The sequence below is a fragment of the Mercenaria mercenaria genome, chromosome 9, assembly GCF_021730395.1.
Source record: "Mercenaria mercenaria strain notata chromosome 9, MADL_Memer_1, whole genome shotgun sequence".
NCBI classification, from domain to species: Eukaryota; Metazoa; Mollusca; class Bivalvia; order Venerida; family Veneridae; genus Mercenaria; species Mercenaria mercenaria.
In genome coordinates, this window is record NC_069369.1 from 80192265 (window position 1) to 80212951 (window position 20687).

The following is a 20687-nucleotide window of genomic DNA, read 5'->3' on the forward strand; positions in this document are numbered from 1 at the left end:
TGGTTTTATTCTTATTCGCAAGATCAAGACTCAGGACATTTGTGGGTATGGAACTTCGGAAACGAACAACACTTGGCCAGGTGGTACTTCAGTTATCAAATATATAATACCAAATGTAAATAAGGTGATTATTATTCCTCCTTATACTTCTACGTGCTCTCTATCCACTTGGCACTCTTACCAATTGAATTATAAATTTCTACCTAAAGACGAAAACACGTATTATTTTGAAAATAAAAGATGAAAAACATGGTATTAGCTTTACAAAGAACTAGAACATGCGATTCTTAAAATATTGTCTTTATAATTTGAATGTTTTTATGGGACGATTTGATGGTCTTTGTACTTGTACTAGTGCTTGATTTCCTTTTCACTTTATCGTTGCAAGAGTTAAGGGCAAACATAGTCAGTTGCACCTTTAGACCAAGGAGCGAAAAAAGCACCACAGCCTGTGACACTAATCATATCAAAATATATTAATTATATGAATTCACGATGATAGAAACGGTTTGTGGATACTTTATATGCAAACAAGACAAAATGGCTTCATGCTGCTAATATTCGTCTTAGGTTGTCAGCGTCACAAAATCCATTAGATGCAAAACTGTATGAAGTAAATACAGTTTATCATTCATAAAGGTTATTCATTCACTGCAGATCTGAAAGACTGAAGAACTTGACACTTGTTGTCAATCAAAGTTTGTGTATTTGTAATAATAGCCCCAACAATATAACACGTTGACTGTTCGCGGTAAGTGTTTAATTCATTTATTATATGTTTTTTTTTCAAAATTGGCATCACATGATCTTGTAGTCTAACATAATATGTTTTTCAAAATTGTCATCTCAAGATCTTGTTTTCTAACATTATATGTTTTTCAAAGTTGTTATCTCAAGATCTTGTAGTCTAACATTATATGCTTTTCAAAATTGTCATCACATGGTCTTTGTCATCATATGATCTTGTAGTCTAATATGCTATGCTTCGAATTTTTCATCACATGATCTTGTAGTCTAACATGACATACATAAAAAATTTCACCATATGATCTTGCAGTTTAATTAGCATGAAAAAAAAAACTTTCACGTTATCTTATAAGATAGCATAACGCTTCAAAGGTTTGAAGACATGATCTCGTAGTTTAACAAAATATCCTCCAACTTTTTGCAAGTCTAATATGAAATGCTTAGGGCGCCATGTTGCAAAAGAACAGTCTCAAGTTGTGTCCATTTTCCCTGAAATTGAAACAAAACATCTAAAACAATGACTATATATTTTTCGTTTTTCACTATGCCTTAAATAAAAAGAAAAATATTTCGACCGTGATGTAAGAACTTGATGTAGGTCGAGGTCCGTCAGGGACAAAACTCCTTCCGCTATTTTTAATGAAGCGGGCAGAACCCATCCAGCTGTTTTTAGAAAAAACCTAAGAATTCTTATGATACATGTAAGGGTTTTATCCTCAGCTTTGGGAAAGTAGTACCTGATGTCGTGTTCAAGAGTCCAGGAACCATGGTCAGGTAGAGTAGGTGCCTCAAATAACTGCGATCTTTATACGATAAATGTACGAATAACAAAATATGTCTTTTGTCGTCTTTAAGGACCATGAAGTCAATTATATGAATCAGTATAACAGAATTTAGCTAAAACCGGTGCTAGGAGACCTGAGCGATGTTACAAAATTCATTACCTCAAATGAACATAATCAAACCGAGCTTTATTTGGCATGAGTACGCTCTATGTTTCCAAAAGATCTTCTTCTCAAAGATCTTCAGACTCGGCAACATGCAAACTATGATTTGTTGGTGCATTAAAGAATGTTGTGCGAACTGCTTCCTTTAACCTGCTGGCGGCAAGCTTTTGTCTTTGCGACATGTGCAGACCAAAACCAGCCTGCAATTTCGTGCAAATTGAATGATGGACCAGTCCATTTCAGTAATTTAGCAGGTTGTTAAAGGGTTGAAAAGATTCAACTGAAACTTCAGAAGGCCGTTCCTATTTCATCTTTATATGGGCAAAGCATATAACCTTAAGTTTATCCAGGTAAACTTGTGCACGAGAGCCAAGTTTATCTGGTTGTTGCGCAAATGCGTTCTGGATAATCTTAAATGAATCGGTCTGTAGTGAAGCTTCAGCCATTGCAGTGTCCATGCTCTGAAAAGAAAACAGTAAATGAAAGAGGGAAAATGGTCAGAGCCATAAACTAGGTAATAAACCAGATTTTTATCTGATATTCAAATTCATGACAAATATCTTAGGAATAATTACCGAAAATAGAAAATGACATAAAATTTATATATCTTATATTCGTAATTAAACATGTGGCAGATACATATCCCCTGCACGGTCGGCACGTTTTTATGCAATCATACGTATGTTAAATGATAACAGACGACCTTCAGCTTTTCACGGAAGTAAAGAAAAATGAAAGTACACTGCTAATCTCGAAAACGAAAGTGAAAATGAATTTGGTTAAATAAATGCTGATTGTACGGAAGCGTGAAATCAGCCGATAATACGTTTTATTACGTATGATATTAAACAAAGCTATTATGAACCTATAAAAAGTAAAGAACTTATGTAATCAAATAAATATTGTTCACGGAATGAAAAATGTGCAATTTTCTATATTTTTTACCTGGAAAACGGTCAGGACATTATCAATATCATCTATTGACCCACGGAGGAAATCAGTCACTTCCTTCAGAACATGTGATGCTTCATTTAGGTTATCTGAAAAAAAAAACAACAAAAAAAACAAAACAATTAAGCATTCAAGTGAAACATAAAATTACATTTTCCTTTTGTCATGTGATCATCTACAAGAAAAAAAGCAGTTTTATTCGTTATTTGGAAATATAGTTTTGAAAATGGAATTGGAAAAAATATTTTAAAGTACTTATTTATAATATTACCTGTGCTGTTCTGCAATGTTGCGATTTCAGATTCTAGTGATGCTTTTTGGCCATCAAGAGTGGCTTTCTTCGACCGTAGTGTTTGGACCTGGTTTCTCTTAGTTGCTGCTTCATCCCGGAGACGTCTAGCATTTCTATCGCAATCATCAGCATCATTGATGTTGATCCCTGCGTGAATGCCAGCTAGTGCTAGGCTGGCTCCACCTAATAAGAACATTTCTAGCTTTGTTTTATTTGTTTTATATCATCTATTTAGGCATGAACCTTTCAAAAACGAAAGATATTTAAAGATAGATTTTAGATGGTTAATAAGGTCTATTCGTCTTTTAAGACATATACAAAACGGTTCTGTATATAATCTTATTAGGTTATGATTAAGAAAAATCTTATATATTATTATTATCATCATTTATTTATCGTATTAATAATCTACTAAAATGTTGCCCTTATACAAACGAATATTTTAACTGCTAAATTAATAAGAAGATTGACACTTTTAACTTTTGGAATAATTCTTCTACCTGTAAATGGCGCTAACACCACGCCAACAATTCCCCCAATTCCAGCTCTCTTTCGTTTCCTCCTGGCAGCATGCCTGATATCACAAGCCCTTTTGTCTAATTCTGCTGCTCCATTTTCTACCTCAGAAGCCTCTTTGTCATGAGCCTGTATGCTGGATTCTAGACTTTCTATTTCAGAGCGAATGGTTGATATTCTTGAGCGCTTGGTGGACAGTTCTGATTCGTGCGCTGTCTTCCGTCCTCTAAATGATTCGACGTTGCTATGAATATCTGTCTGAAGACTGATGACCTGCTGCTTATTTGCTTGCAGCGCTAGTGTTGCAGCGTTCAAAGAACTCTTCATATTTGCGATTTTGACGTCACTTGGAGACAATGACGTCATCAACAACGATTTATTGACTAAAACCTGACTTCCTTCGTTAGTCATGGTTGCTATAAAGGAGTTTGCAGCAGCAGTAGTTTTTGCCGAAATCCCGTTGATATTTTTCTGAATATCTGCATCGTAGCCCAATTTCAATGATAGGGCATTTAGTTTTGCCGGAACTGCCAGTAGTTGCTGTACAAAGAAATATTAGCACAAAGATGAAATATTTCATTATTAATCAGAAAAAAAGAGAGTTTACAGTTTAGAGCGTATTAAAGGGCTATATTCATAGATCTTTCTCCAACTCCACTCATTGAGTACACTCAAATAAATTGTCTAACGGTCACGCCTTTACTCAGGAAAGATTCGATTTGTATTCATAAAGATGAGTGACAGTCGAGTAAACTCCCGAGAGTGAGTGATTGCTGAGGGAGGTCCTGGGGACACTTGAGTGATTCTCAAATTAGATGATGAATTTACAATCTTTAATTCATTTGATGGTATGATAATAGTGTCGTGTATGTATTTAAGGCGAAGGTACATATTTGTGAAAGTTTTTTTTTAAATGTTCTTTTTAATACATTTTGTAGAGGACGATGAAAATGCAATAAAAAAAAATTAATAGACATTAATTAATGCAAACTATTTAAAAATAGATACAGGCAAATTAATTATAGATCTACGAAACATAGGCTAATGGGGCCCATCAGTCAATCCAAGAAACACACGTCCTAGTAACAAATGTTTACATTTAACAAGCCTAGATATCGGAAAATTCATACTGAAAAATATAAACATTCCCTCCAATTTAAAGGCACTCGCTACAGTTTTTCCGGACGGGTCGATATTTACCCCAACACCGTGCCAATTTGGCTTCGATGTAGCTGGCACAAGACCACAGTTATTTGCCCTTGGTTGACCACAATACGGAAGTGGTTACGCGGAAAATAGTTCCTCTGTTTGATGGTGAATATTGGTGAATTTTTGAGTGAAAGACCTGCAATAAATGGCATGATTTAATAGAGGAGATATGAAGTAGTAGGTACATGTACAATTTGACAGAATGAAAATGTCAGAATATGCATAACATGACTTTTTGATAGGGCCTGTTTTGCCTGTTTGCGGCCATCTAGAGAGTATTCTTCATACGCATGTGATTTTGTCAAAATGGTGGAAAAAAGAGCCGGTCAACCCAATGTTTACTGTGGCTGGATTTTTTTCTCTTGGATAGTTCTGTTGAGTTCAGGTATTTTTATAGGGGTTGGAATGCATGCAAAATTGCTATAGTGTCCAGTGCCTATATAGAACATATAGAAAAAATAACTGTGGTCTTAGGCCAGCTCACTGCAGACTTGGTGCGGTCTTCTGCGCATGCCCGGAAGTGATTATCTAATGTCAACGGCAAATTATTGTATGTTCGCATGCATTTAATGTACAAAATGTATAATATACTGACTAAAGGTTAGGGTAAGTATCACCATGGTTACAACATATATACATTTAAAGTACTTTTAGTTCAAATTGCTTCAATCCGACATAATTATACTGGAGTCTGTTATTTATACCAGCGCTCAAACTCTGCATTGAGTCACAGCTGTTTCTACTCCCGTACCGTACCCGTACCGTACATTCGTAAACTACAGGTTTTGATAAAAAAGGGCGGAAACTTTCATCGTTCTATGCCATCAAAATGCTTCAGAAACACCTTTAAATCCGCTTATTAAGAAATCTGCTATTTGATAATTATATATATATATTTCTAAGTCATTTGCTCAAACACTGAAAAAGTATTTCGTACCAACCTGCGTTGTATAAATGCCCGCCACACCCCAGCCCGTTGTAATTTGATTTAAGCGAAATCTAATATGGTGACCTATCAATTTTCTTTTTGTTTTAGATTAGGTAGACATAACAAAAGGTATGTGCAGAGTTTGATTAAATTCTATTATGTGAAACTCGATAAAATAGCAGAAGTACCAACTTAAAACTGACAAAAATAGTATGCAAAAATAGCCCTTCGGTCTGCTGAAAAAGTATTCCTTTCTTTACAAAATTATGTTCTTTTGATTTCTCTGAGCATGTTTCAAATAGATATATTGTTTTCCGTTATAAAAATGCTTAGATAATCAAATTTATGCTGATTATTGTACTTTACTGAAAGATATTTTAGGATTACAGAAATTTTGAAAAATGTTTAAAATAGCACCATATCTAGGGGCAAATTAAGTTGAAACAAAGCTGGTGACCTAGTATTTTTATTTCATTTTTCAATACATCTTAACATGATCTTTTAATACAAAACATTTCATCAAAATCTATTATTGAGAAAAAAAACGAAACTGTAGCGAGCGTCCAAAAATAAACAATATTCACCAAATCTCATTCGAAAACATTTATTTCGCAAATGATATATTTGAAATAATTGGAATTTACGCGGACTGGCTTTCGGAAAACAACAACAATTAAAGGCACGAGTATTATTCAGTTGTAATAAAATTTCAATTTCAGCGAAAAAAAAACACCTGCATTTTTAAGTATAAATTTTATTCTACTAATAACACTTATATTAATAATAAAAATAACAATAATTATAGGTTATTAGCTTTGTATCGGGAAATATGCACGAGTTCTTCAGCTAAAATATTGCGCGACTTTAGGAGCGCAATATTTTTCCGCTGAAGAACGAGTGCATATTCCTCGATGCAAAGATAATAACCTTTTCATTACATACGCATCTACACATAAAAATATTAAGTAAATATCATAAATATGTTCAATAGCCTGAATAGGATTGACAATACAAAACTAAATAGAAAAGAATAGTGCAACAACACACTGAATTAAGTCACGCACCCGATATGAAATTCAGGCGTCAGTGTATGCAAAAATATTGACGTTTCCGGTACCAGTGTAACTTAACGGGGAATAGAAACGAGTATGTAATAATAATACAGATGAGTAGACGGATGGACGGTATATAAAACAAATAGACGGACGGACAAACATTCAGACAGGCAATAAAACGACAACTTCCGACTTGGCAAATAGATCTGCAAAATTAACGATCAGCACTTTTGCATACCTTTGATGTTATTGTCATATATGCCGTTATAATCCTATAAATATATTGGGTACATTGAAACCAATACTTGAGTTGCACTTCCGAAAGTTAAGATTGAGTGAGATTTATGAATATGACATTCGACCTCCACTCACACTACTCTACTCGATGCGCACTTGAGTGATACTTACCCAAGTTTGAGTCAAGTGTGAGTTTGAGTGATGACTATGAATATGGCCCAAAGACCCGCCACGACCTAGTGACCTACTTTTTTCACTCACAAACACTTCATGAAAATCATTCTTGAAATACAGGTAGTTTTAATATACAGTTATACTACAAGTTTTCAGGTGGACAATTTAGGTCATTCCTGAATAAATGTGTTTTAACAACTTCATCTGCAAACTTGTTCAGTCAATCTCTTTTCAGCATAGTTTCAAAAAACATAGATGAATAACTATCTAACACTGTAGAAACAAAATGTGATTGAAATTTCACTAAATACACTGATTTCTGTACATATTGCTACAGTTATTCAATAAAATGTTAAGACATTACACACATTGTCTCGGCCTAATATATGTCACTGTCAATTTGTAACTAGATACTTGTTATTTCTCATCTTCTTCATGCAAAGCATGTATAATCACCATCATGGAAACACAAAAGAATACAGTAGTTATTTTGTGGTGCCTCTTTAAGGAATTTGAAATAATAACCAGTCTATGTATTATGACCTTTAACCCATTGATCTCAGAATTAATAGGCGATCATTTACTTCCCATGAAAAATGTACGCGCTCAGTTCGAAGGTCGTATATAGGTCAAGGTATGCCCAAGGTATTGATCAGAAACATCAGTTTTTGTAGTTACAATTGTTTTGACCCTTAGCTCTGATCAAATCGCTTCCATATCAGCATTCTAAGTTTAAGGTGTGTGGGTGAAGGCATTCTCAAGATATGGAGCAGAAACAGCTTTTGTACGTTTTGTCACCGAGACCTTAACGTTTGATCACTGACCTTAAAATATATAGTATGTTCTTTTTGCCCAGTTTTCCTTGTAGAAACTACTAGGGCCCCTGTTTACTTGTGAAGCAATTAACCTGATCACCATAGCAGTAAAAGTCCTGGCCCCTGTAGAATAATGGGACCACAGGTCATCACAATAGTGATTTATTGAGGTGTATTTGTTTCTGGATCATTTTGATCTGTACATGTATTGTTACAGCTTGAATGTATTACAAGAAGAAGTCTGTGTTATTTATAATCAATATTGTGAAATTTATTTCAAAAAGATGTGGTTGTTTTTAGTTAAAAATTGTGGCAGATGAAAACTTTAAGTAAATAATTATAGATCTTATGCATTTTGTATTTTCAAATTAAGCATTGAGTTTGATATTTTATATCATGATCTGAAAATATAAAGAATTCTATTACATGAATTTCCATATTCTATTTCCTAATTAAACTGCATGGCCAAGATCAAATGCACAGAGAATCATGTGGATTTTTAAAAAAGTAGAAATAAACATTCATGGTATAAAAGTCATAATATAACAAAACCTTCAGTTTTAAAAGGAAAATCATATTTGGCCAAAAAGTCCAGTCCCTTTGAGAAAGCAATCTAGTTTTAACAGTGTTTCAGGTTCATTTATTGAAAAAGTATTAACGGCACCAACCATCAGAATTTGGCTAAAATTATCAATATTTAAAATTAAAGTTTGTTGATGTTAGAAACATTAGAACATGAGTTTTGGTTTCTAAATTAATTCAAAATGTCAGTCAAGAAAAACAAACAAAAAAAAACAAAAAAAAAAAAACAAACAAACAAACCCGAGTTGGGATTCAAACTTGGGCAATAAATATTTTCTTGCAGTTTTGTCCAAATTAATACACCACTGACAGGAATAGATACCTAATGGTCGTTATATATAAAGTTTTATAATTAAGGCAGTTTACATCCAATGCCCCATTTCGCTTTTCAATTTCGAATGGAAAAATCAGTAAAAACAACACATTCTTATGTATTTCAATTATTTATGATCTGAAAATAACTAAGCTTCAAAGCCTTCTGAAGAAATATACAAGTACACCATCAAAAAAAACTCTTATAAATTTTTGTGCCGTATGATTTGGAGGTCAGTGCCTTTAAAATCATTTCTTAACTCATCAGAACCCGAAGGGTCTTGTGGATTATTTGTATAAGCCTCGCATTCATGGTCTGTAGTCTATCATTCAGAAGTTTCATAAACATCTCCTTTGAAACTTGACCAGAAATATACTAAACTTGGTCTACAGCACTCTTGCAAGTCCCTTTTTTACAACTTCTTCTCATCAATCTCTTCATTGATCTTCATCAAACTCTGAAACTTGTACAAATTTGGGAGCTCAGCCCCTTGTACGCAAAACTAAAAATAGAAATTCTTCTCAAAAATCGCCTGATGGATTTTCATCAAGCTTGGTTTGAAGCATTATTATAAGGTCTTATGCAAAAATACTTCCAATTGTGGCACTCGCCCCATTTTAGGGGCTGCTAGAGCTTGAAATAGTATTATCTTTAAACTCACTTATCGCTTGAACTGCTCGAGCGATCTTCATCAAACTTGCTCTGTAGCGTCCGATAATAAGGTCTTCTCTGAAGTGTGTTCAAAATAGGGATTTTGGCCTCTTTCAGCGGCAACAAGGGTTAAAATTAGAAATATCTTGAAACCAATTCTCCTCGTGAACCACTGCAAGGAACTTCATCAGACTTGGTCTGTTGCATTATTGTAAAATTACTAGTAGTCTTCTCCCAAATTGGTCCAAATGGTGACTCTAGGTCCCTTTTACGGGCCACTAGTTTATACTTAAAACAGATGTAACCATTCATGATTTAACGTGACATATATAATTATGGTCAAACAATCAAAGTCAGATGCGCGAATTCTGTTAAAATTAAGAATGAAATATCCTTATGATTCACATCGCTTACGCAGTTTACATTATTTTGAAGAAAAACATGTATCTTTAATTAAGATGTTGCTGTTTTGAAAGTTTTGATACTGAGATGTACCAGTAAATATTCATATATAATTTAATAATTGTTCAGCGAAAATTCTTGCTCGGCCAATGGAAATTTATTCGAGACATAGGTAGTTCGATTGTTGATATAGACCTTGTCATAATAGATACGTATACATTAACCCTATTAAATAAAACTACATTGCCTTTGTGAGAATGATTCGAGATTCGTGATAGTATATAACATGACTGTTTTATTTTGTTAATTTGCTGTTGTTAACCGGTATGAACGTGTGAAATTATGAAGGCATGCGCCATGTTTCTGTACAAAACAATTTTAATAATGAATAACGAATTAAGGTTCATGTAAAGCGTTTGAGACCACCCCTTGGGTAAATTTCTATTTTTGAAATTATACCCAACAGAACCATAATATTCATAACATATACATACGGACTTGTTCAGAAGAAATAGAAAATACTTCTATAGTTTGGTAATATGTATTTTGTCTTACAAAACGTGTACTTCAACTGTCCACATTATATTTTGTACAAGATATCAAACTTCTTTTTCAAACATATTTTTTCTCTAAGTTTATTTTTGTTGTGTGTCTTATATACTTATCTAGGTACTCAGGGAAATGAAATATAGTTTACTTTTAATTTGTTGAAATTTTGCAGTTTTTTGTCAATTTGACAGCTCTACTTTCACTTTCATTTTGCGATGTTTGCATTTTTTGAAATGTACATGGTTTGTAACACTTTCAACTCCCGAAGTACCTGAACAAATATGTTAGACAGACAATGATTATAAAAGTAATGACAAAATACTTTTGAAAAAGAAGTTTGATATCTTTTACAAAATAGAACATGAATAGTCAGAGCACATGTGATATAAGACAAAACGTGTTATCCAAAAGGGAATAACCTGTCTTAAAAGTTTCTCCTACTCATTATGAACGATTTGGTGTATTCTTTATGATAGACCAGGGCTTATGTGGCGTAAAAAATAAAACAAAATTTCACCCGAGGGTTGGTTTCAAAAAACTTTACATGAATCTTAAACGTCTTGGACATTTTAACATTTCAACAGCATTTTTTACAAATGTTTAGAATCATATTTACTGTTTACACCAGAACATGCAAAAAACAAACTTACAAGACTCATACCCTCGTATTCGTTATATTCCATTTTTTGCATATATACTCGTACTCTGCCACATATATTTTGTAAATGCGCATTAGCTCAACTAAAACGAAAGTCGAATATCTTGATTAAACTCGGGGAAATAACCAAGGAAATTTACTTTTTCTTTCGAAATGAAGCTGCTGAATGATATATTGTAGTTATACATCATTATTCCAATATTCCAAATGACACAGAAATACACTTCACATTACTTCAAAATGTATCGGAAAACTGTTAAAACATGCAATAGGAAAATTCAATCCGGGGGAAGCAAAGTCAAAATTGTACAAAATACAGACAAAAGCGAAGCTGTAGAGAATTGCAAAATATTCCTTGCATATGAAAAGAATATAAAGAATACATCAAACAGAACGTTTTTATACATAATAGCATCAATAAATGTGCCGATGCGACGTTTAACTAAATTAAATATGTACATGTATGACTGTATACATATGTTAACATGTTAACGCCATGATGTTTAAAATTTGTAATATGACACATTACAGCGCGCGATATATGGTGGCTGATTTATGCCATTTCGAAGGGGCGACGTTCGGCGTGACGACATAACGACTGCGACTGAACGAAATAACGAAATGGCACAAAACAGCCACCATACTTAGACCCAGTTAGATGGACTTCTCATGTGGGGAGATTTTATTTTGTTTATACGTGTGCAAATATATTTTATATGCTGAAAGATTATGCTTTCAATTCAGACTTAATACTTCTTTTTACAGAATACCTTCATTGCTTTGAAACCTATTATTAAGGGGATAGTGCTAGGACTGGTCAGCCCGGTGTCAGTATAATGTGACTGGGTGGGGTATCATGTCACGTGTCTACGGCGTGATATTCCAGTGAGGCAGCACTATAAAGTTGGGCATTGTGCTCACTGCTACAAGTAGACACCGTCGTTTATATGACTGAAAAAATGTTGAAAAAGACGTTAAACCCGAACACACACACACACACACACACATGCGCGCGCGCTCACGCACACGCACACGCACACGCACACGCGCACACACGCACACACACACACTATTAAAACAGTCACGCCGTCTAATCATTTTCTCCCCTTTTCACCAAATTGATAAAATATTATCTTAAGTACGCTATAAATTCCAATTTATACATTTTTTAAAGATTTAATTGATCATCAAATAATAAGGTGACCGTTTTGCACTGATGAAATGTTATCCAGTGACAAAAATAAAGTTGTGAAGCTTTATGAATATATACAAGAGCTCTATGATATTTCTCCTGGTTTCGCAAAAGTTTTCCTTGATATTTTTAGAAAATAAAGGAGCTCAATTACTTTCAAAAAGAAACTTATCTCAGTGGTTTACGACCCGCCAACAAGAAATGACAGAAATCAGCCATCATATCAAACATATATGAGCCACACTATGAGAAAACCAACATAGTGGCTTTGCGACCAGCATGAATCCAGACCAGCCTGCGCATCAGCGCCTATTGCAATTAGAGAAACTGTTAGCGAACAGCATGAATCCTGAGGCTGGTCTAGATCCATGCTGGTCGCAAAGCCACTAGGTTGGTTTTCTCATGGCGCGGCTCATTTGATATTCATTTTAAGAAATATCATTTGTCGATTTTAAATTAACCGCGTTGGTTTACTGATTTACACTGCGTGCAGATTTTATGATGTAGTTCACAAAACAGTACAAAGAAAAGTTATTTATAGAAACTGGACGTTTTTATCGCCAGCGTTGAAGTGGTGATGTGTTTACAAAGATTTGTCAAATATGATATGCTATGAAATATGTTACTGTATAAAGTATCTTGATTTCATTAGATTTTCATAGAGTTTTTGATTTAGGCTAGTGTGATAATGGGTAACTCGCTGTTTAAACGTTTGTTTGGGAAGAAGGAAGTACGAATACTCCCAGTAAACACCTGACGTCGTACCGACGTTGGTTAGACGTTGGATTTTGGTCGCGACGTCGGCGACCTGAATCCAACGTCTAACCAACGTCATATCCACGACGTCTAATAGACGTCAGACTTAGACGTCTAGAAGACGTTGGAATTAGGTTGGACAGAAAGTCTGATAAATGTTTTTAGTTATAAAACTAACTGGTATAATTTTGCTAGTATAGTTTAAAGATATTTACTTGTTTTCATAAAGGCCTGGACGTGCGCTTATTAATAATAGTTCATTCTCACAACAAACATTATATTAATTATGTTACAATATCGCATGAGATTGTCTATTATCGGAGACGGATTTTTTCACGAACTTTAAACTGTTCAAGATAAAAATGCATTCTATACACATGTATAAATTATTCTAAATTCACATAGATCTTCTCTTCTACACATGCTGTCTATTAGTCACACATTCGCGAGATAAGCCTGCATCGGTTTACACAGTCTTCCTGTAATTTGATATTTACTGGGATAAGATAGAGCAAGTTTATGAATACTTTACACAAAGGGAAGGATCCGCAACGTGAGTAACAGATTTTAAAAAATTATTCTTATTTTAAAAGTTATATTGATTTATATTCCGTATTTTTTTTTAAAAAAAAATACTTATTTTTGTTTGTTACTTTAAAAAGCAATTTCATTTAATTACATTTTACGAAGTTATAGAATATTTTTTTCATAGAATTTAAAATATTACATATTTGTTTGGCACTTATTAATTATGCTCTTAGTATAACTAGTATATTTGTATAGTTAAATAATGAAACTGTCAAATTTTAATACATTTCAGGTGGAAATGTTGCGGAGTTGAAGATTCATCATTTTAATTACGAAACTGTTGGAACAACGGTTGCAATGGCATGGCATGGTCTATCCTTGTTGGACTTATTGTATTAGCTTAGCGCGGCCATATATTATTAAGAATACATTGTCGATAAATTAACAGTGTTGGATTACTTGTTTGATTGCAATTTATGTTAGTTCACAAAATGGTCGAAAAGTTTTTATAGAAAATGGGTTTTAATCGCAGGTTGAATGGTGAGTGTTTGCGATGTCAAATAGTTCAGAAATCTGACGTCTAAAGTTCTATTATCATCAATTTCATAAGTTTATTAGGCACGTCGGATAGGGTCCGACTGTTATACGTTTGTTTAAACGACGTCAACGTATCTCTTCATGGGTCTTGACGCGGCAGGAAAAACAACTACACTTTATACATTAAAACTTGGTGAAGTCGTAACAACAATTCCTACCATTGGATTTAATGTTGAGACATTACACTTTAAAAATGTGGATATTACAGCTTGGGACGTCGGTGGAAGGGATAAAATTCGTCCTCTTTACAGACATTATTATCAAAACACACAGGGACTTGTGTATGTACTTGACAGCAACGACACAGAGAGGTACGTCATATATATATAACCTTTCATTACATACATGGATCTTTTCAGATGATTTCCATTTGTAAATACGCTTTCATTGACATTTGATGTTATGCATGTTATGAATATTTAAAGTTAGAAATATGGTACTAAATATAACCTTTCTGTTTCTTTATTTCTGCAATAAAAGTTTCATTATTATACTTTAAACCAGGTTAAATACAATTTACAGTGTATAGTCTAGGATTTAGTATGATATATATTATAGGTTAAGAGCAAGTTAAAAGTATTAATGATATATTTGAGACAGAGTCGTAGATAAAGTACTAGTAACAAATATATACATGTATGTATGATGATCAGCATGTATGATTCACTTTATTTAAACTTAGTAGAAGTGTATATATTAACTCAAGAAAAATGACTACACAATGACTATATTTCTTGATGAAACATACATATAGAACCATTAATGATATGGAAAATCCTTTTAATTACTTTATGATCATCAATAAGGAAAATAAAATATATAATTGCATTAATAATATTATATTTATGCGATGCTAGCATCAGTCGGTAACTCGTTATTATACTTGAAAAGGCAGTGAAAATAAAATCTGACTATAGACACAATTTGTGTACCAATTCTCTAAATGACCAAATTAGTGTTTAATCATCTATTATGGACTGATAGTAGATTTCTGGATCTAACAAGACTAAGCTTGTGGATTCGATAAGCCACGGAATGGCCAGTTTTGCACAAATCTACGAAATTTCTTGGTTACGAAATCATATGATTTTACAATATGTCTTTGGGTTTGCTCGATATATAATTTTTGTAAGCTGAAAATAATAACGCGGTTGTTTATATTCTAATTTTAGACTGAATGATGCTCTAGAAGAGTTATTCACCGTACTTAAAGAAGACGAATTGAGAGAAATCCCTGTACTTGTTCTGGCTAACAAACAAGACCTGCCGAGTGCCCTGAAACCGGAGGAGATTATACATAAGCTACAAGATGAAAAATGCATGCATGATAGACAATGGAAGGTTTTCGGCGTTTGCGCCATTGACAAAAAGGATAATGGTCTTTACGAAGCACTTGATTGGTTATCAAATGAAATGGTGACAAAGGAGAAAAACAGGGTAGCATCCGGTCTATTGTATGGAGCGGACACTGACAAGAAGAATGAAAAAGCGGGTGAAAAGTCTGCGAAAGATTCGAAACCGTTCTATACAGGTTTTGTTGAATCGCTTAAAAAGATGATAATGTAAACAACTTTAGATCAGTTGTACTATTATCACATACTGCAGCTGAACTAACGTGTGTAAATTTGAAGTTAAAAATGACACAGTAATAAGCGATATGGAACAGTCTGTTCACGCCCTAAGGCAGACTTATGCATAGATATATAAAAATGGTATAAGTAACAAAGGGACGATACTTCTAGTGATAATAAACAAAAAAGAACAGGTCAGTCAGTCCAAGATTTTAAAACTATTTGACTAACCATCAATACGCTGCAGACATGATGACGGACGGTAGCAGTTTTACATATCCTTTGGGCATGATTGTGCTCATAAATGTTTTTAAAAAGTTGAAAGAAATTAATGATCGATTAAGCCAATGTTGTGTAATTACCTAAAATGCAATGGGGCTGAATTGTTGTATTTGAATCATTCCATATTTTCACGAAAAATGTTTCTGTTTAAACTATATACGTTGTTATTTTCTATTTTTCTACTTATTTATTTATTTATATTTTTTTTTTTTGTAAATTGTTGTTGCTTATAGTCAAAAGTTGTTTATCTTTGCACATATGAAAATAAACATTTCGAAGTGCAAGTTCGTTGTATATTTCTACCTTTTTGGAATATAGATCGTACATTTTTCGTGTCTTTTTTTTTTTCGGAGGGACAAATATGCTGATTCATCGTGCGTCTGTGTGTTCGGGGTGGAGACAAAAAAAACAAATGACTGACAGATCGCTGATTTATTGTGTGTCTATGATCGCATTTTAGGGGCGAATACATGGTAAACAATGTCTTTCGGTAGGAAGTTCACCTGTAAGATTCCTCATTTTGCCCAAAATGTTACGTACACCATAAAGCACCAGCTTAATACTGACCTTTCGTTTAGTTGGGGAGGGGGTGGGGAGACATCAAGACACGAAAATGTTATGAATAAGCTACCATGCATGTTCAACATAGAAATTAGTTTGATCTCGAAAACTTATGGAAAATTCTTTTATGTTTGTAGATCCGCTTTATGTAAATCATTTGCAAACAATATGAACGCGCTGTCTTACGTACAGCTCTTGTTTTAGCTGTTTTCATATATCAAACTGCTCTAATATTATTAATAAATGAAGTAAAATTTCGATCACCAAAACGAAAGTAGAATGCACGCTCGATGTAAGAAATTTTACTTTCGCTTTTAGTATAAAAAGAAAACGAAATAGTTATATGAATGTTAGGAAGGTGTTTATCGCTAGTTGATATGAAACCCGCACGACTTGATTAGTCAATATTTTTCAGCTTTAATTAGAGATCTGGACCTCTCTTTCATTCGTGCGCACTGTGTGAAACCAACGACTTTAGTCTGGACCTCAAACAACCGGTATCGATATTACAAAATTTAAGTCGTGACCTTACACACTCGGCCAGGTTTAGGTACAAATACTTTCTTAAATAAACCTCAGATTTAACTAATTAGAACATCGTTTGATGCTCCGTGGCGAAATTCCATTGACCACTGTATAACAAACATTTGTACGCTTCATCATTGTACAAATATCTGACCTAACCACTTCATGACCGTCAGCCATTGTCAGTTCCATACACTTTCAAGTCATGGAGATTCTGGCTTCAAGATTCTCGCAATTACTTGATTTATCAAAAACAAAAAATATCTGAAATTCTAAAAAATGGTAATTTTGGAAATTTGATACTGTGACAACAAACTCAAAATGATAACTTACCTGAGTCATACTCGCCAGTAGTTTTAAAAATAATAAGTAAACAAAAGTACTGATGTATTAAATTGCTCGACTTAGATCGTTGCACATCTATATGCGAAAATGTAGTTTGAATTTAATATATCAAAACGAAAGTTGAATTTCGATATCTAATTTTAGAAATAAATAACCCCGTTTACCCACGGAAAACTTGATTCTATTTAAAATTTTGGACTTTTGAGCATGTTGTTACTACTTCTTTCATGTATGGTGGCTGACTTAGGACATTTTACTGCGTGCTCTAAGACGAAGAAACACGTCTTTTATTATGTCGTTTTGTCATTTACTCATTTACGCGCCTATGTAGCAAATTTCGTTGTATCGTCATGGAACGTGCGAATACGTGACACAATAAAATATTTTATTACGTCAACACATGTGCACTAGCACGAAATAAAATGACACCACAATACGAAAATTCTACACAATGCGAAAGTTCGTTATAGATTATGTTTCTTTGCATTGTGGTTTATATTATGACACTATAGCATTTCGTATCGTATGGTCGGCATCCAAAAGCTTTTACAAAAAGTTATGTGCGCGATTTGGTACTTTAAATCTGAAAAATGTCGAACTACATCACGAGAATACGTGATCACAAGGAAATTACTCAGTATCATAAACGGTCCACTGCCCTAATTTGTTTCACTGGTACAGTTTTCTGGTCAATACATGCGTTCAAACACAACGAATGCGTTTTTGTAACATCCTTACATATCAAAGTATCACTTTCAGAATTTACATTCTAATAACTATATAAATAAATAAGTAATGAAAGTCTTCCGGATACTTTTCGAACACCCCTCGTATAGTCTTTTTAGTATTAAGATTTTGAACCTTCAAAATTGCAGCAAAATATCTTTGTTTTAAGGAAGTGGATCTGCCATTACCATAGGAACTTTCCGTTAGATTAATAATCTATAAACCATTGCTCGTATGAACTATATTTACGGTCGAGGAATGCCGAAATAGCAGACAGCTGCTCAGAATATACCGAACGCCTTTGCCGGTTCATTAGCTGTGGAATTATCGCGTCATGTACATGGTGAGAAGTCAATGCCTTTCATGTTCAGATACAATCAGCTAAAAATGAGACCCCAAATTGTAGTGGTGTTACATGACCTGAGTTTCCCTGACAAATCTTAAAATGCTTTTATTTATTTTGAAAATGCATAATGGTTAAAGTTTTTGATCAAGTCAAATATCTCTGTTACTATCACAGCTATTGACTTGAAATTTAAAATAGTTAATTACTATCAATGTTTACACCAGTAGAAACAATCCCATAACTCGGATTTGAATTTTGACAGAGGTGTTCCCTTTATTAACTTAGACATTTTTGGTTGAAGATTTAAACAGTTTTTTTATGGCAAAGCTCTAATTCAGAGTCAAGCACTAAGAAAAGTTGAACGTGCTGTCTTACGGACAGCTCTTGTTTTTAGCTGTATTCATATATCAAACTGCTCTAGTAATAAATGAGGTCAATGTCGATCACCGAAACGAAAGTAGAATGCACGCTCGATGTAAGAAAATTTACTTTCATTTCAAGTATAAAAAAGAAAACGAAAGAAAATGAATATCTAATCAAAGAGCAGAAAAAATGAAAGCCCTCTGTTGATTTGTAAATACTTTTTATGTTCCTTTACTATTACGATATTGACTTCTGCCTGTGTGCGAATATGACTGAGACAAATATTTTATTCTGACCAAACAACTTGTATATATACAAAACATTTTGGTAGCTTTACACATTGGCAGTTTTAGTACAAATACTTTTTAAACTAAACCAAAACACAATTAACCCTGTCAGAGCCCGGGAAATTACCGTAGAAATTCACCAATACGAAACTGCTACATTCATGGTAGCATTGCCAGGGTCCTTGCAAGAATTCTCGCAATTACTAGATTTATCAACAAAAAAAAGCATCTGAAATTCTAAAAAATGGTAAGTTTGGAAATTTGATACTGTGACAACAAACTCAAAATGATAACTTACCTGAGTCATACTCGTCAATAGTTTTATATATGATAAGTAATCAGAAGTAATGGTGTATTAAATTGCTCGACTTAGATCGTTGCACATCTATGCGAAAATGTATGATTTTTGGGGAATGTGAATTTAATTTATTAAATCGAAAGTTGAATTTCGGTATCTAATTTTAAAAATAAGTAATCCCGTTTACCAAAGGAAAACATCCGGGTTGGACTTCCGAGCATATGGTTACTGCTTCTTGTACATTTTGTATGTATGGTGGCTGATTAGGACATTTCTCTGCGTGCTCCAAGACAGAAAAAAACAACACATGTTTCAATAAGTCGCTTTGTCATTTACGCGACTCTGTAGCAAATTTCGTTGTATCGTCATGGAACATACGCAAACGCGACACAATAAAACATTTCCATTTCCATTCATTACGTCAACACATGTATACTAGACGCACCAACACGAATATTTTGTTGATCTTGCGTGTGCTAGCACGAAATAAAATGACACTACAATACGAAAATTCTACACTATGCGAAAGTTCATTACAGATATTGTTTCTTTGCATTGTTGTTCATAATATGGCACTATAGCATTTCGTATCGTAATGTCGGCATCCTTTAGCTTTTACAGAAAGTCATGTGCGCAATTTGCTACTTTAATTCCAAAAAATATCGGACTACGTCACGAGAATACGTCATCACAAGGAAATCACCCAGTGTCATTACTAGTCCACTATCTTAATGGGTTTTACTGGTACAGTTCTGGTCCATACACGTGTTCAAACACAACGAACGCGTTTTTAACATCCTCAACATTATATATCAAAGTATCACTTTTAGAATGTTCATTCTAATACCCATATGAATAAAATAAGCTATGAAACTTTTCCGGATACATTTCGAACACCCCTCGTATGGTCTTTTCAGTAGTATAATTTTAAACCTTCAAAATGATAGTACAATATCTTTATTTTAAGTTAGCGGACCTGCAAGGACCATAGGAACTTTCCGTTAGACTACGTAATCTCCGTATGATTTCGGCATTTTCCGGCTCTCATCGTTACCATTGCTCGTATGAACTATATTTACAGTGGAAGAATGGCGAAATAACAGACAGCTGCTCAGAAATTACCGAACGCCTCTGCCGGTTTATTAGCTATGGAATTATCGCGTCATGTACATGGTGAGAAGTCAATGCCTTTCATGTTAAGATTCAATCAGCTAAAAATGAGACCCCAAATTGTAGTGGTGATGCATGACTTCAGTTTCCAAGACAATCTTTAAGATGCTTTTA

General features: G+C 33.8%; 2 protein-coding genes across 6 annotated transcripts; one reads left to right on the forward strand and one right to left on the reverse strand.

The window, feature by feature from the left end:
* Window positions 1–77: 77 nt before the first annotated feature.
* Window positions 78–19557, reverse strand: LOC123547575 (invasin IpaB-like). 5 transcript variants are annotated; one of them, XM_045334776.2, is made up of 6 exons: window positions 19404–19557; window positions 3438–3993; window positions 2917–3120; window positions 2640–2734; window positions 2030–2155; window positions 78–1236 (listed from the first exon to the last, which is right to left on the reverse strand). In XM_045334776.2, exons 1-6 carry the CDS (start codon window positions 19410–19412, stop codon window positions 1174–1176), a joined length of 1053 nt encoding a protein of 350 aa, XP_045190711.2. In that variant the 5' UTR covers window positions 19413–19557; the 3' UTR covers window positions 78–1173. The 5 variants fall into 5 exon arrangements, with proteins under 5 accessions (XP_045190711.2, XP_045190710.2, XP_045190709.2 ...); XM_045334775.2 differs by lacking the exon at window positions 19404–19557 and adding an exon at window positions 17372–17496; XM_045334774.2 differs by lacking the exon at window positions 19404–19557 and adding an exon at window positions 11019–11172.
* LOC123547576 (ADP-ribosylation factor 1-like) lies at window positions 12733–16236 on the forward strand. The gene is made up of 3 exons (XM_045334778.2): window positions 12733–12957; window positions 14175–14410; window positions 15272–16236. The coding sequence occupies exons 1-3, from the start codon at window positions 12907–12909 to the stop codon at window positions 15663–15665; spliced, it is 681 nt and encodes a 226-aa protein (XP_045190713.1). The 5' UTR covers window positions 12733–12906; the 3' UTR covers window positions 15666–16236.
* Window positions 19558–20687: the final 1130 nt, after the last annotated feature.

Coding starts and splice junctions, on each gene's coding strand:
- LOC123547575 (XM_045334777.2), bottom strand. CDS start 11,101: ATGCGCATTTACAAAATATATGTGGCAGAGTACGAGTATATATGCAAA. Junction 3,121..3,437: donor GGTGTTAGCGCCATTTACAG/GTAGAAGAATTA, acceptor TGTTCTTATTAG/GTGGAGCCAGCCTAGCACTA. Junction 1,237..2,029: donor TTTACCTGGATAAACTTAAG/GTTATATGCTTT, acceptor TTTCAATTTCAG/GGAAAATGGACACAACTTGA.
- LOC123547576 (XM_045334778.2), top strand. CDS start 12,907: ATGGGTAACTCGCTGTTTAAACGTTTGTTTGGGAAGAAGGAAGTACGA. Junction 12,958..14,174: donor GGAAGAAGGAAGTACGAATA/CTCCCAGTAAAC, acceptor ACGTCAACGTAT/CTCTTCATGGGTCTTGACGC. Junction 14,411..15,271: donor GACAGCAACGACACAGAGAG/GTACGTCATATA, acceptor TTCTAATTTTAG/ACTGAATGATGCTCTAGAAG.